The sequence below is a fragment of the Bombus vosnesenskii genome, unplaced genomic scaffold, assembly GCF_011952255.1.
Source record: "Bombus vosnesenskii isolate JDL3184/JDL3185 unplaced genomic scaffold, Bvos_JDL3184-5_v1.1 scf7180000013295, whole genome shotgun sequence".
Taxonomy (NCBI): Eukaryota; Metazoa; Arthropoda; class Insecta; order Hymenoptera; family Apidae; genus Bombus; species Bombus vosnesenskii.
In genome coordinates, this window is record NW_022882946.1 from 5,607,967 (window position 1) to 5,623,277 (window position 15,311).

The window sequence follows — 15,311 nt, forward strand, 5'->3', positions numbered from 1 at the left end:
AATGTTTTTCTTTTTCTCTTTAAAAGGATCATTTATATATCGTGTGTACATTGATACGCAAAGTTTGCGTTTTTTTTTATCGATACGATTGGGTCTTCCAAAGACACCAAACGATTAGAGAGCATTTGTACGATGTTCCGGAGAAGTACAACTTTCAAAGAAGGGAGATACTAGTTGGAAGAAAATTTCATTTCGCACAAAAGTAAATCTATACGATATTCGTTTGTCCTTATGTCATTATTTCTCCATTTAATCTCCAACGTTATACTTTACTGCCAAACGCTAATAAAATCGTGATATTCATTCAAACTATATCTGTTCATTTACTACCATCCCATTGAGAGAACCGTTAATTACCCGATGCTTTTCTGTCGAGCAACGATCAATGGAAAGAGCGGAGCATTCAGTAACAGCGACGCAATTATTACGTTTACTATCCTGCTGCGTTATTACGTTCTCAGATGCGTTATTCGTCGTTACAAATGCATTAGCGTGTTTACCGTTGCTTAACGTCTCCACATCCTCGGGTATTCCAGGCAAAGCTAAAAATCTTTGTCTAGCTTTTAGTCGATGTTGGATTTGCGAACCTGTCTGAGACGCGACTATTTTATTTCCCTTCAATCGTTTGAAGATCGTGAAAGGACGCAGATACTCGTGTCTCGAGTTTCCCGAACTTTTCAGTCGGCTTCTTATCAATATGTTTCTACGTGTATGATATGGTCGTTTGAAATCGTTTCTCGATAATTCTCGAGATTGGCCGCTAACAGAACCCCCGATCAGCAGATAATCGTTCTTTTCTCTGTCCACGATTATCGAATGTCTCGTTTCGTGCACGTTAATACACTGTTCGCCAACGGAAACACGATTTCCGCCGGAAACATCGTGCTCACCATCGTTGTAAGCGTTCGTATTCGGCGGAAGTGCAATCCAATTGTTTTTCTGCGATTTTAGCCTTTTATTTTTTGCGTCGTCTCGATTCGAATTTAAATTATCTTCGTCGCGAGTATCGTTGAACGATTTGTTCAGATGGAAATTGGAGAGGACGCCTTGGAAATTCGCTATATTGCCGAGCAACGAGTTCAAGGAAACAAACCGACTTTCCATCATGGAATATATCACGGAGACAATGCCATTTTCCATTTTCGAATTGCAATGATAAGAGCTACTTCTATCGCAAACGATCCTCGAGCAGTTTGACTCGATCTCTTTTCCACGAAGTAGATTTTCCGAGATCTCGGCTGTTGTTCCTGCTGCGTTTGAATATGTATGCTTCAGCGGTGGAAAGCGTTTCAGCCCATTTGTCATTTTCTCGCCTACGGATCATATTGGTCGCTTGTATTTTGTAACGTTTGCGCGTTACTCCAAGTATACCCAATACCGAAACTGTACTATCCGAACTAAATAAAAAACATTGCTTTTTTATAATTTCCTATCGTTCTCTGATCGATTCAATGATATTCACCGAGTATTCTCTCTTTTTTAATTAAAATACCCCATCTGACAATTTTTCCATTTTGCAAGATATGTCGAGATATTTGAAGTTGCTCGTGTTTCGTATTTTTCAAGCAAAGACACACATCGTACAGTCTGTTTGCGAGGTAACGAGAAAATATTTTAAATTGAATAAAGAAAAACAAAGGCAGCATAAACAGGCAATAAGATATTTCTTGGCTGTTTTCAGATAGTAGATGGGATAATTTATCTAAGGTATCTAAGGTATCAAGGTGTTATAATATTACCATAATTACGTATTTACTCACCATTCATTCGACGACTCTTTGGGAACATCTTTTCCTCGAGTGTATTCTTTTCAATGTCATCGTTGGTTTCGGTGCTCGTAGGAACCATCGATACTAATTCACGTTGTTGGTCGCTGCGTGTCATAGAAAAATGTTCTTTCTTTGAAAAAAGATATCTATCATCCTCGTCATTCTCATTTTCTTTGTCGACGCTCTTCGAGAAATCACGTTCTATGTGTCTTTTATTCGCATCGTTCCACCCCCGGAAATCTACAAATTGTTTATTATATTTAACACGAGTCATCATGGAGACGATCTGTATATTTTTCCTTTTTCTATCTTTTTTCCGCGATTCAGAATCGATCTCGTTTTTATTTGAAACGCATTCAAGTTTCTTTCGTTGTTTATTTGGGCTCACTGGCTTCGCTATAACGGTGTAGTTCAACGTTTTATACAAATCAGAAGACGACTTTCGGGACGGTTGCCTGTTCGCAACCGTCTGATTTACAGTTTCTCGGTGTATCGGGACGTTCTCAGCGATCGGTTCCTCTTTAAACGCTCTGTCATTTTCTTTTTCGACCGCAGTTTCTTTGGACGAAGACGTAACACCCAGCGATTCGATGTTGTCAGGCATTCGAACGATTTCTTTCTTAGTTACGAGGACGTAATCCTTAGGTTCTGCTTTTACTTTCGCGTCTGATTCCCAGACTACCGCCTCCTTTTTTGGTTCTACACCAGCTGTCGTCGTAGAACGCTTCTGATCGCTTTCGCCCTTTTCCGCTGGTTCTTCCTTAATGTCTTTGTAATCAGAATCTATCATTCTTTCTATACTTTCGGTCTCCTGTTTTATTGGAAAGCCTGCATCAACGGAAGCTTCTATCCCTTCGGAGTTTTCTTCGATATCTGTCTTTCTCAAAGTACCGGTTTCTATCCCGACGCCCACCTTCTCTCCGACATCCGTATCGCTTTCACGCTCCTTCTTAATACTCGCTTTTCCACCATCGAACGTCTTACTTTTCGTATCCTCGTCATCATCGTCAATCGTAATTATCTCAAACTCTTTACCGTCGACGCCAATCTCCTTGATACGAAACTCTATCACAGAATCTTCTTCTTCGTCTCTCGACTCACGCCCTTCTCCTTTCGCTTCTTCTCCTTCGTTCTCCGCGTAATCCTCGCCGGAAACCTGCTTCATTTTCTCAACAATACGCGATGCAAGTTTGAACAAGGACACGCCTCTCGAACTGCAGGCGCTACTTACGATCACGTTTCCATGCCGATCGATTCTTAAGCCAAGTTTTTTTTTATCCTCATCGAGACTCTCTTGCGAGGAACTTTCTTCGCAGCTACAAGTGTCCTCGCTGGATTTTGATTCCACTCCGTTTTCCTTCGAACGAACAACGCGATCTTCGCCCGTTTCCGCGTCTCTGCACGTGGTCGTTCCATTCTCAGACGTAGCAACGGCTTTATCTTCTTCCTTCCACTGGACAGTTCTCTGTGCAGGCTCGTGAGGCTTCAACGCGAGCCTCCTCGGATTTCGTGCAAACGGATCTGGCGAGTCCGACATTCTTCCCTGCACATAAGGCTCGAACAGTCCCGTCTGCGCGAAGCCAAACGCGCACGTAGATTCAGAAAACTGTCGGATAATCCTGGAAGTGAGAGTCGGACCGGGTACCGAGATGTCTCTTCTCCTGTCGAACTCCGTCTCCACTTGGCGAATTTTCGCTTGAACGTTGTTCAGACGACACTCGGCGATCACCTTCTGAGAATGGTAAGGCGAGAAGTTGACGTTCACCCTCTCGTCGCATTCTTTTTGCCGCAAAGCTGCTAACAGTTGACGCAGCTCGGCGTTCGTCTTCATCGACAGCACGGTTGGATCTATGGGGCCGCTAGTCTCTACCTGGAAACACAAACAGTGGCGAATGATATTCCTCGTGCGCCTGTGAGCGAACGTGTTTTCGTAATATTCACGTTCTGTTCGAAAATTACGAGCGAAGTGTGGGTAGACAGAGAGTGGGTTAAGTGACGTGAAAAACGGAGCGTCATCGGGTTAATTTTGGCTTTCGGGAAAGCGAGGTTCGAACGAGGAATCGAAGCAACGGAGAAACGTCTTCTCAGATTTATCGAATTTCTTTTCGGGTTCATCGAATGAGAGACGAACTTCGATCGAACCTGTACATTTTCGACGAAACCCTGAATTCACTTTCTTACGATTGTGAGATGATTTGGAATCGTTTCTACGAGTCGCCAACACGACTTTCGATTCTTGGGACAATTTTAATTGACCTGCAGCGATTTGCTTTGCGATCTCGTTCCAGCGACCTCGCGCTTTATATTTTACACGACCGTGTCGTTGAGTCGACCATCGATGGTTTTAACGTTCAATGTGACTTTGACCTTTGCGTGCTTTTAAATCATTTATAGAAGGCCCCGAGCGAGTTAGGTCTATACGATTTGAATTCTCCCGATACATTCGTGAAATAGGGTCGTTGCAATGAACTGGATATATCCTTGCAAAATTTAATCACGAAAGAATCGTCAAACACTAGACGGATAGAAAGTAGAAGAAGAAATTGGGACAAACGAGTTTGCAAACAAACGAATGGACTTGCGATCTCACTTACTATCCCGAGAAAGTTAAGGAAGATTAATAAAAAATTCAGAAGGACAGCGTTGAAGCACGAGACGAAGATGCTCACCTCGAATCCAAATCCTTGACACTCCGTCACCTTTTTATTAATCAAATTCTCCACCTGCGCCTTCAAGACGTTCACCTTGAGTTGCAGCAACGTAAGCAGCGGAATAATATTCACCGGAGGATTGGTAGTCATGTGAAGGTTGATGAGCGCGTTCGCATGCTGCGAGTTTCTGCACTCGGCCAGCAGCTGCTCTTTGTTCAGCGTCTCCAAGCACTTGATCGCCTTATCCATCGTGTCCTCCGTGCTACTGGTTATATTCGATCCAGGTATTTTTCGTAAAATTAGCCTAGTAACAGCGCAAGAAATAATTCCTGGCAGCGAGAGAAATTGCGACGCCAACGCCTGCAAACTTATGGAAACAGGACAATCTCGTTTCGAGCAAATAGTATCGCCGTTCGTAGCCGTGCAACGATGCTCCTCTTGTTCGTGAACGTCGCAGCAACATCCCACGGCATATTCCTTGCCATCCAAGCCGCGTTGCTTTCTCTGACAGCACGAGAAGCAACCGCGAGAACCGTCTTTGCCTCGAGTTTGAACTCCGAATGGCTCCAACACCGGCATAGGCACCGGATAAGGATAGAACGAGGGTGGACAGTGGAAGGACGCGAAGGGATTCACATTCGTCGACTGTCCTGTGCTGTGCTGCGCTACGCCTTCGTTTAAATTGCTTGCACCGGTTTGTCGATGACAACCACCTGGCAGGATAAATATCGGGGCTGCGCTACTAACGCAGCTACGAATCTGGTCGAGGATGTTTTGAGGCAGGCTACCGTAGTTGGCTTGAGTTTGCACAGGGGCTGGTTGAAACGACAATGGGTACGTGTTTCTTGGAGGTTGCAGATTTGGCTGGTACTGGTGATTCGCCAGGAATACGTCCGCTTGATGGAGTTGGTAGAACGGCTTGAAGGGATCTGTATTGATAATTTGTCGAGTTAACGGACGAACCGTGTCCTTTTGCATCGTTTAGTATAAAAGAATCGTACGGTTGAGCGCTAGAATGCCGCAGTTCACGGATAAATATTTTTTTCTTCGGTTATTATACTGGGTGTCCTATCCAACTTGGTAATCTCAAATATCTCACTTACGATCGACGATAGGGAAAAATATCAGAGGAAGAAGTTAATAATTTGATTTCGCTGTTTAAATACGATGGTAAGCGCGAAATTATTCTCACTTCAATATTATTCTAAAGATCATATTTTTCGATGTTTACAGGATCATCGACGTTTTTCTTAGATAGGATTATGAGCGTAGTTTTATCATCGCGGCGTTAGACACTCGGAAATTCAGATCAGAATTAAGCGCAGTAATTAATTTATCGTATAATCTAGCAGTGTCGCGTAAATTCTTCTATATGTCGTAGACGGTTTTATGGCAACTGCACCGTATGCAAAAAATGTTTACCTTCGTAATACCTGGAGATGCTCACGTGCTTTTGGTAATACAATTGTAGGTATACGAACACGTGATGTTTAAACATACGGTTAACACACGTTACACAGAAAATATTTTTGTTTGTCAGGAGAGGACTGATTTAGCTTAACACGAATTTAAACAAGTGCTCTCTTTGTATAACGCATATATATGTATATACCTTAAAATTCATGGTTTGAAATATTCTTATCTCGCGGATAAACCAAAGGAATTGTTTGTAAGAATCTGTTTTTAAAAACAAGCTATCGGTGAAATAAAGCTTAATACTTCGTAGTTTGAACGTTTTAATGACTTCGTTAAGGTCGTTGGCTGTACTAAAGAAGATTGAAATTATCGTGGGAAGCACGAAGAAACACTTTTTGTCTGTGAAAATATCGAGAATGGCTACATCGTCGCAGCAATGCTCGGGAATATTCGTTCACGGTGGATTGAAAATCGTGCCGCGATCCTAAAGCTGTTTTATATAAAAATGTGGATCGGAACTGCGAAACGAAATTCCTTTATAGGACTTTATTTTAGGAACAATCGATTCTGAAATGAGCTGTATCGTAATTTTCGCGGTAGAATTCTATTAAGGTAAAATCCACCATGCTCGATAAACTCTCGACTCGTTTTTTATTTAACGTGAAATTTCGCGTGCAATTTTTACTGTATATTCAATTTTCAACTCGCGTTATATATAGAAGATAATTTAGTCATTCAAAATAGAAGAACGAAAATATAATGCGAATAATAATTTAGCTTTATGCGTTAGGACTCGATCGATATAACATAAATTTTGCGCGCGCAACATTTTTCCAAAGGTTATTCATACTTTTTTAAAATCTAACATTTTTTTACGCTCACAGCGTAACCTAATACGAAGATCACAGGCGAAAAATGTGACAAGTACATTTTTGCTTATTTTTTTTTGAATTTCGGATCACTCGGTGGCAAAAAAAAAAAAAAAAGAAGAGTATTTTGATACAAGATAGTCGAAGAAGGAAATAAATTCGACGATATAAGCTTTCGACGGTAGCCGATAAATTCACAAAGTTTTTCAGGAAACGAGTAACACTCGTTTGTCTAGTAGCTGTGTTAGTTTCATTTGATACGAAATGATATTAACGATATTTTTTAAACGAGCACGGGGACGACAAAAGCACGTTAAAATCAATGACAAAGGCAGTTGGTGCGTGGAGTTGACTGAGAATATGTGAAATTCTTGTATAAAGGAAACGCGACTAGGTATTTCCCGATGACTTGTGACCATCGTACCACACGAAACGAAATTTTTCTATTTGAATTCTCCGAGGAACTCGATTTTGAAAAATCGTCAAGCTTGACCAACAATAAGAACTACCCGTAAGAGAGGATGTACCTACTTTGAAAATATTGGAAGTCTCAGGGAAAGAAATAAAAAATAATTGAATAAAACGACAGGAATAATAGAGGAAAGTTGACGAAAAATATAGAAATCAGGAAGAGATTGGAAATGCGAGTCTAGTTATTTTTACGACGTAGCGCAATCTTTTTCTCCGTTCTTCTCTTTTATTTTACATTTTCCATTTACTTTTCTATCAAATATCGTTCCATGTTTTCTACAATCGTCGCAACAAACGTATCATATTAATCGAAGTATCCGAGATCCTCACGAATTAGGAAAACAAGTACGCGATGGACTCGTTACCTAAAAAAAAAAATCTCTCCTTTTAAACGACTACACCCGTTACATTAGAAATTTGTAACGTTTATCGAAATATCATCGGAAATCTGCCAACTTTCATGATAAAAGAAACTAACCAAATGAACGTCTTATCTTGAGTGGCTACATCGTTGTACATATTGGAAATTTATAATATGTACCAAACCAACATCGTCCAAAATTCTCCCAAATGATAAAAAACGAAATTAATGAATTCGTAACAAAAAAACCCCTTGGAAAAGCTTAAATGACCATCGTACCAACTCTGTATCCACGATCGACGTGTTAAATACTACGAAATCACTACCACCGAATTGCAACGAAAAACCTTCATTAGGTTCTCAAAGCGTTTCATTAAACCGAATCCGTTCGACCGTGATCCTCGATCCGAGAAGCAATATTTACCAGTGAAATCCCAGCTCTGTCGATAATCGATACACGCACTATATATATACACATACATACGTTTATATATATATGTATACATACACGTACATACGATGGTACGAACTGTTAATAAGTCTTGCAACACTAGCGAAATACCTTGCGGATTGGTTGGATAAGCAACGGAAGGAGCGGTTTGCATTTGTTGGGTGACCGTTTGCGGTTGTTGGTACGTTATCGGGAAATTCTGGCTCGTCTGTTGTATCGGTACGTTCTGGCTTGGCATAATCGACGACACGAACGGCAGATGCTGAGGTAAATTAATCATGAAGAGGCAGGTTAAGTCCTTTGAATTCGGTCTTTTTCAGAGATTTTTCGCGGCGTTGTTTACGATCGTTCAACGGAAGTGGTTGGTTTTGCTGTTGGATGGCGAGTTTCGTTGCGGTCCTGTCACATGGAATTTTGAATTACGGCAGCCTGAAGGGATTGTCGGATTTGGTATTGGTTTACGGGTGACGTTTGCACCGTTGGTAGATTCCACTTTGTCGTGGCATGAAGTTGTAGCGATAACGATTCGTATCATTCTTCGACTTGTTGCGAGTCGTTCGAACCGTTTTCGTACGGATAATCTATTTGTCATTTGCGTTACGTTCCCAGTACGATGGATTTAAGTAGATTTATTTGTTTTCGTACGAATTTTTAAGGGAGCGACACTTTTCTAGTGGAAAAATCGCGAACGTGATCCTCGAAGGATGTTATTAGACATCAGAATATGCATGTGCTTCGTTTAAACAAAAATTACATCTTTATAAGATGTAAGATTTCTATGAATAACTGTACGAAAAAGTATTTTATATAAGATTGGCTAGGAATTTACGTAATAATCGTTGCATCGTACGTGATAACTTTCATACTCTGTTACTAGACGACAAGTGGCATACAATTTTACGAACACGAAGTTAAGGAACTTCGGCTTTCTCGTTTGGATTCTAATTTGTGGGCAAGCGTATTACGCGTTTACTTCGCGAATCGAGCTCTGAACCGAAAAATTGTATCCAAATTACTTTAACTTTGAAACTGAGCTTGTTAAACTTTCCACACTTTTTACATTTCCGGAAGAAATACGAAGATTAAACTCGGTTCTATCGAAGATGTAATCCTTTAATTAAAATATCGAGAAATTTTTAATAAATACGTAGGAGTCTGTTGCTCGCGTTGAGAAATTCGCAGCTGCAGCTGCGTCCCCGTCGAAAAGGCAAAGATAGAAAGCAGATCAGAAATGAAAAAATTTCAGAATTTCTTGGTATTCGAGCTTTTTATAGCTTCCACGTCAAGGTACGCGCGCTTTTCTATTTCGATCGGATTATCAAACGAATCCGCTCAAAATTTGCAATAATATCAAGTATCCGCGAGAATCGAGTATCCACGAATCCTGGGAAAATTCAAATTATTTCATCTGGTATTAAAATGAGCCAGCGAGTAAAACTTTTAAAGAACAAAGGACGAACTCCGTTTAGTTCGGGATTTACCAAAGTAATCATGTTAGAATTAAAATCACTTGTTGGAGCTTTCTCGTAGCATCGTTACGCTTCAAAGACCCTGTGAAATTCAACGAATCACCGTCTAAAAGATTTCCTTATTATTATAATTGCCCTATTCCTGTCACTCGTTATCTAATTTTCTATCTTGGCTCGCAAACCGCCGATATCGATCTCGTCGAATTAATTCGAACGACCAATCGATTCGGCATGTTCTCTGTCGTGTAAATTTTTCTATCATCGAATCGAGCAAACCAGCTTCAAAATTCGGACGTCGTCGTGTACGTCATTTTATATTTATCGTCTCTTCTTATAACGATATTCGCTAATTTTATACAGGGTGGTTGGTAACTGGTGGTACAAGCGGAAATGGGGTGATTCTACGCGAAAAAAGAAGTGGAAAATATAGAATAAAAATTGTTCGTTCGAGGCTTTGTTTTCGAGAAAATCGACTTTGAATTTTCGCTCGGTACGCGTGCACTTTATCACGTCTCGTTACAACGAATCTCGCTGTAGATTTTTAAAAAAATTAAAAAGAAAAATTAAAAAAATCACCTCCTTTCCGCTTGTACCACCAGTTACCAACCACCCTGTATTTTCCCAAATTAACGTTTCACGTTACGGATTAACATTTCTTGCCATTTACCGCGGCAATTCCGAGATCACCTTTTTCGTATACATGAAGTCAACAAGTACATAAATTATTTCTACTGGAGAATTGTTTAAAACTCGCGATATAAACTATGATGCCCGTCCTCGAGACGCGAGATTAGTATGCAAATGAAAGAAAAAAGAGAAAAACGTATTATCACCTCGTTCGAAACAGCGAAATTGACCTTCGTATCTTCTCTACATGTTTACTTGACAGGAAGAATATTAATTATTTGCTATCTATTAACGTCGCGTTTATATCCTCCTTGAAACCAAGCGAAAAAAACTGCCAAGCTTAAACATCTTTTTGGGTGCTTCGTTTTATAATTTACCAGCAATTACACAACGTGTAATACAGTCTTGTTTTTTAACAGTAGATACGAAAGAGAGATAATACGCTAGAATTACTTTACGTTCATTCTCGCGTCAAACGAATTGGTGAACACGATACGTTCGAGCTATTGAAAATGCGCGCGAAGTAGCTAAATCGATCTCCGTTCGTTGCTGAGTATCATGGAGTACGTGACGTCATTGGAAGATAAGAGTTTCATTATCTCGGTTGCGCGTTGCGAGGGGAATCGGCACGCGTAACAATTTCCTACGATACTTTCAGAGTTTCACCGGCTGGCTACTTGCGGCCGACTCGTTGCCACGCGTGCATCGATCTTACCGAATGTCGAATGCCGATATCAACAACGCCTTATCTGTCTCTTATTTGTCACGCATTTCGTATCCATAGGCTGTGAGATAGCCGAGAATCTTGGACTGTTCATCGTCGATCGTAGTTATCGTTGTTGTTCGCGTGACAATCGTTCTTAGAATAACAATCTCGTCGAACCTATCCAGAAGTGTTGTTTTCAGTTATTATATCAGAATCAGAATTGTGGAAACTGAGTCATCGAAATCGAACTATATAGTGCATCCGCCACGATATTCCCACAATTATTCGCTACACGTGCTTCGATTCTACAAGATTCCTACGTTATTGGCGACGTACGAGGAAAGTTATCGTACATGTAAGTTGTTCGATAAGTATAGAGAAAAGACGGCGGCCATTATATCGTGGATTAAGAACGTAGGCGGTCAGTTTGAACTTTAATTGCTCAGCTTGTTAATAATCGGTGTAAAAACTGGTGACGATATTGTTCGGAGCATGAAGTCCCACGAGGTTTGGGAGCGAAGCTTCGCCTTCATCGAAAAGGAATTGCTGCCGGAAATGGTGCAAGATCGTTGCTTCTGCGAGCCGAATTCCAGGGAATTCGTTGAGTTCGACTCGGCAACGATTCGTCTGGACGAGCTGAGTCGAAGCAGCGAGATTTATCGCGTGACGATCGTGGTCAGGTTCTCCGGCGAGCCACGCAGCTTCCCGCTGTTACTGAAACTGCTTCCCGAGGAAGAGGCAGAGCACAAGAGTCCGACAGCGTTCGATGCTTACCAAAACGAAGAAATGTTCTACTCGAAGATGACGCTCAAGTATGGAACCGATTTGGTTCCAAAGTGTTACCTGTCGGATTTAGGTCGTTACGGAAGACCGGTGATCGTTCTCGAGGATTTGGAGGAAGCTGGTTACACGCAGGTGGACGGTGAATTGGACGAGGAACACTTGAAATTGTGCGTGCAAGTTCTGGCCAAGTTTCACGCCAGAGGGTTGAGATTGAAAGCGACAGAACCGCAGGTCTTCAGGGAATTCGAGGCGAAATTGCTTGAAATTTCTCTCACGGAAGAGACTATGTTGCATTACGAGAAGAGATCGACTAGGTAATTTCTTGATCCTTTCTTGCTAATAAGATGCGACGATGATTATTAGACCGCGGATTTTATCAATTAATGGCAGGTTTTAAGATGAAAAGATATGTGGGACACGACAGACAAGAATAATTGATATAATAAATAATAAAATGATAAATGATAAAATATTCAAGATAAAGTATCTACGTTCTATATCTTGAATCGTGTTTCGAAAAATATAAAATTATGAAAAAATCCGCAAGATAATAAATTATGACGAACCGTGTAAAGATCGTAAGACAAAGGTTTCGTTTGACAGAATTTCGGATACATGTGCCGATAGAAATGTACTTACGATATGATAACGAAGATAACAATGGTCTGTATATGAATGCTAGGAAAAGGCTCGATTTTCAAAACGCATTGATTGCGATTTCGCGTTGTGTCGATTACTCAAGTCGAAGATTAGGATCTACGTAACTTTGTGAAAGTAACGAGTACGTGTTTCTCAAAATCATACGATCTACCGTTTTTTTTTTTTTTTTTTTTTTTTTATGACGTAAGGTAGTTAGAAAACGTAAACAGTAGGACGAGGAGAAACAGTAAAAAAAAGGAGGAATATGTAACACAGAATTTTCTTAATTCTGGCTAAGCATTGGTAATTGTACTTAACAATTGTAATTATGGATTGAACAAGTAGCATTCCTTTTTCTTTTGCCGAATGTGCTATAATCGAATAAAATTAGTGCTACGACCTATGGATCGCGCATGAATTCTGTGGCGGGATTTAACAAACTCTTAATTGATACTCTTGATGAAGCCATTTAAGCGTACTATAATAACGGTACTGTAGGTATAATAATTATTTCTTTAAATAGTAGTTTGAAAACAATGTGGAAACTAATTTTTTTTCAAAATGCCAGTACACATTTGTTAATAGAAAGAAGTGTCAAGTATAAGAAAATGTAATCAATGACCGGATGGATACGTTATAATAACACCGAATCTTGGAATATAGCTTTCAACTTAAATTTCCCTTGGATGAATTTTCGTTCGTGATACCGATAAAAGGGTTGATAAATCTAACCGATGGAAGAATTGTATCGTATCGAACGTGCGATAGTTTCGTCGTTGAGAGATACAGAGTAGGTATCTGACCGGTAATATTGACGTTATCGATGTTACTGGCAATAAAATAGCAACTTCGGTATAGGCGCAATAATCGGTACGCAATTGAAGCGGACAGAATGCAAAATTGATCGAGTTTCCAGTATCAAGAGATTGACGCGAATCAATTAATTGCCAGTTTGTTAGAAAATCTGAGCGCAGCTACGTCCTCGCCGTTCTATGTTGAAACATATTATTATAATAGATTCGCCGATAATGGTTTTCACGCTTAATCACGCGCAACCATATTTCTCGAAATTTTCGTTTCTTTCGTCTAACATGAGAAAAAGTGGAACAGCAACAAGATGAATCTTAACAAAGTTCATTCTTCGCAGAAAACATCGTGCAAGTTCGATTATTGTTTTCAGTCGGTTTGATTATTATATCAATAATATTTATTAATAATATGTATAATTAATAATAATATATATATATATATCAGTATATCAAAATATTATACGCTACGTGTACGCTGATTTCAGAATGCTGGATATTCTCGAGACGATGCCGAACTCTGGGTTCGTAGAGAGGATAAAACATAGATTAAACAAGAGACCAATGGAAATAGTGAAAGCCATCGCGACGGGGGTGAACGACGTCTCTACAATATGCCACGGCCATTTTTCACACGATAATCTACTGTTCAAATACCAGAACGGGAAACCGATCGACGCGAAGATGATCGACTGGCAAACAATGAGATATTGTTCGCCGGCTGTCGATCTCGGGCCCATTCTACTGTATAACGTGACACATGAAAATGGGCCGTCGGAGGTGCAGAAAATTTTGACGCTGTACATCGACACCGTCAGATCTGAATATCCAGAGGTAGACAGTGAACGTTTGAGAGAAGATGTGGTCGACAAGTTCCTCTTTGCTTGCGTCGTACTGTCAATTTTAGACCACATTACCGACGACGAACTTACTCGAGTTTTGTTATTGCTAGAACAGTTGGACAATTTCGATGAAACGCAGAAATAGTTTTGTTAATCCACCAGCCACAGGTTTTCTCAAAATCACGCTTCACCTGGTATTATTAGGCTGATATTTGTGTTGATATTTATAGAAATCAAAGTGTTTTAACAACTATAAGGAGGTAGGTTTCGTATTTAAAAGCGCAAAAGTTTATTATTACGAACATCGATAGAGGATGAAAATATAGCACGTTTGGAGAACTACTTGATTTTTGCTTGCTCTTTGTTGGTTCAATCAGGTTACTGAAAAGTGCAGCTGCCTTTTTTATTACGTTATTCGAGCATTGGAAACCAACGTTTCCCATCGAAACGTGTGCCTTTCGCTGATTAATCATTAAAACATCGGAACACGTCATTTTAGCCTATTTTGTTGTGTACATAAATATGCTATCAAGCGTTCTAACTAGGCCGTATGCAATATTGCGTAAAAGTCTTACATCATCTAGGTTACTGGTTTTATGGTGGCAACTAAATATACTTGTAGGAAAATTTCCACGTGATTTTATATAAGAACAAACCTTTAGATGTTTTCTTCGTGGTGCTGTTCGTTTATGATTTCTTCCGATTCGAAAATTTCCTGAAATTATCTGTATTGATCGTTTAAAATGTGCTAGAAGAGGAAACAATTTAGATACGTGATCAGTTTTGTAACGATATTAAATAGAATTAACGGAATTATAGCAGGTAAATAAGTGCGTTTAAAAATGACTCGAGATAACAAACGAAGGCCCGATAAAATACCAATTATCTGAAATTGATTGATACTTTCTGCGACGACTGCTATTTATTGGATATAATGTTTCCTATATGACCGAAGACTGTTATACGAACGAATAGATCGAGTTTAGTAAAAGAAATCGCTTGTGGCTGGAGGTTTAATGTCTTTCTATCTTTAGCGCGCCATATTTTTTTTCTTCCTTTTAATAGATCTTTTTTTTTGATAAAAGACGTTTTGTAACAAACGAATATTTTAGTCACTAATTGCGGCTAATAAAACTAATTGTCCTTTTCACTCCGATATATCGATGAATTTAAGATCGTACAGCTTGTTACCGATAATTTGCAAGGAATGTGATTGCAATTTTAGACTCAGAGATAATGACGATATTTCTAATATATTATCAGTAGAAATTACGCAGAAAACAATATCTTTAAGACTCCTGAGTCATTGGTCCGGATAATGATAATTCGTAGATAGCGACTGTTTTGAATTTGTAAATCATTAACTTCCGCCTTTGATCTCATAATTTATCATAATTTAATAATCGTAATCGCAGTAAAATTCAATTCACGGTGTAAGACTTTATGGATTT

General features: G+C 39.7%; 2 protein-coding genes across 2 annotated transcripts; one reads left to right on the forward strand and one right to left on the reverse strand.

Annotated features, from left to right (window-relative positions):
* Window positions 1-72: 72 nt before the first annotated feature.
* Window positions 73-5,422, reverse strand: LOC117233480. Its single transcript, XM_033493837.1, has 3 exons — window positions 4,439-5,422; window positions 1,761-3,639; window positions 73-1,313 (listed from the first exon to the last, which is right to left on the reverse strand). The coding sequence occupies exons 1-3, from the start codon at window positions 5,396-5,398 to the stop codon at window positions 310-312; spliced, it is 3,843 nt and encodes a 1,280-aa protein (XP_033349728.1). The 5' UTR covers window positions 5,399-5,422; the 3' UTR covers window positions 73-309.
* A 5,276-nt stretch (window positions 5,423-10,698) lies between these two features.
* LOC117233298 lies at window positions 10,699-15,262 on the forward strand. The gene is made up of 2 exons (XM_033493459.1): window positions 10,699-11,887; window positions 13,507-15,262. The coding sequence occupies exons 1-2, from the start codon at window positions 11,283-11,285 to the stop codon at window positions 14,003-14,005; spliced, it is 1,104 nt and encodes a 367-aa protein (XP_033349350.1). The 5' UTR covers window positions 10,699-11,282; the 3' UTR covers window positions 14,006-15,262.
* The last annotated feature ends 49 nt before the right edge of the window (window positions 15,263-15,311 follow it).

Bases quoted from the DNA above. Each gene is read 5' to 3' on its own strand.
- LOC117233480 (XM_033493837.1), bottom strand. From the start codon at position 5,398: ATGCAAAAGGACACGGTTCGTCCGTTAACTCGACAAATTATCAATACA. The intron at 3,640-4,438 runs GTGAGCATCTTC...TTGTGTTTCCAG, and splicing joins GTCAAGGATTTGGATTCGAG to GTAGAGACTAGCGGCCCCAT. The intron at 1,314-1,760 runs GTGAGTAAATAC...TATGATCCGTAG, and splicing joins AAAGAGTCGTCGAATGAATG to GCGAGAAAATGACAAATGGG.
- LOC117233298 (XM_033493459.1), top strand. From the start codon at position 11,283: ATGAAGTCCCACGAGGTTTGGGAGCGAAGCTTCGCCTTCATCGAAAAG. The intron at 11,888-13,506 runs GTAATTTCTTGA...CGCTGATTTCAG, and splicing joins TACGAGAAGAGATCGACTAG to AATGCTGGATATTCTCGAGA.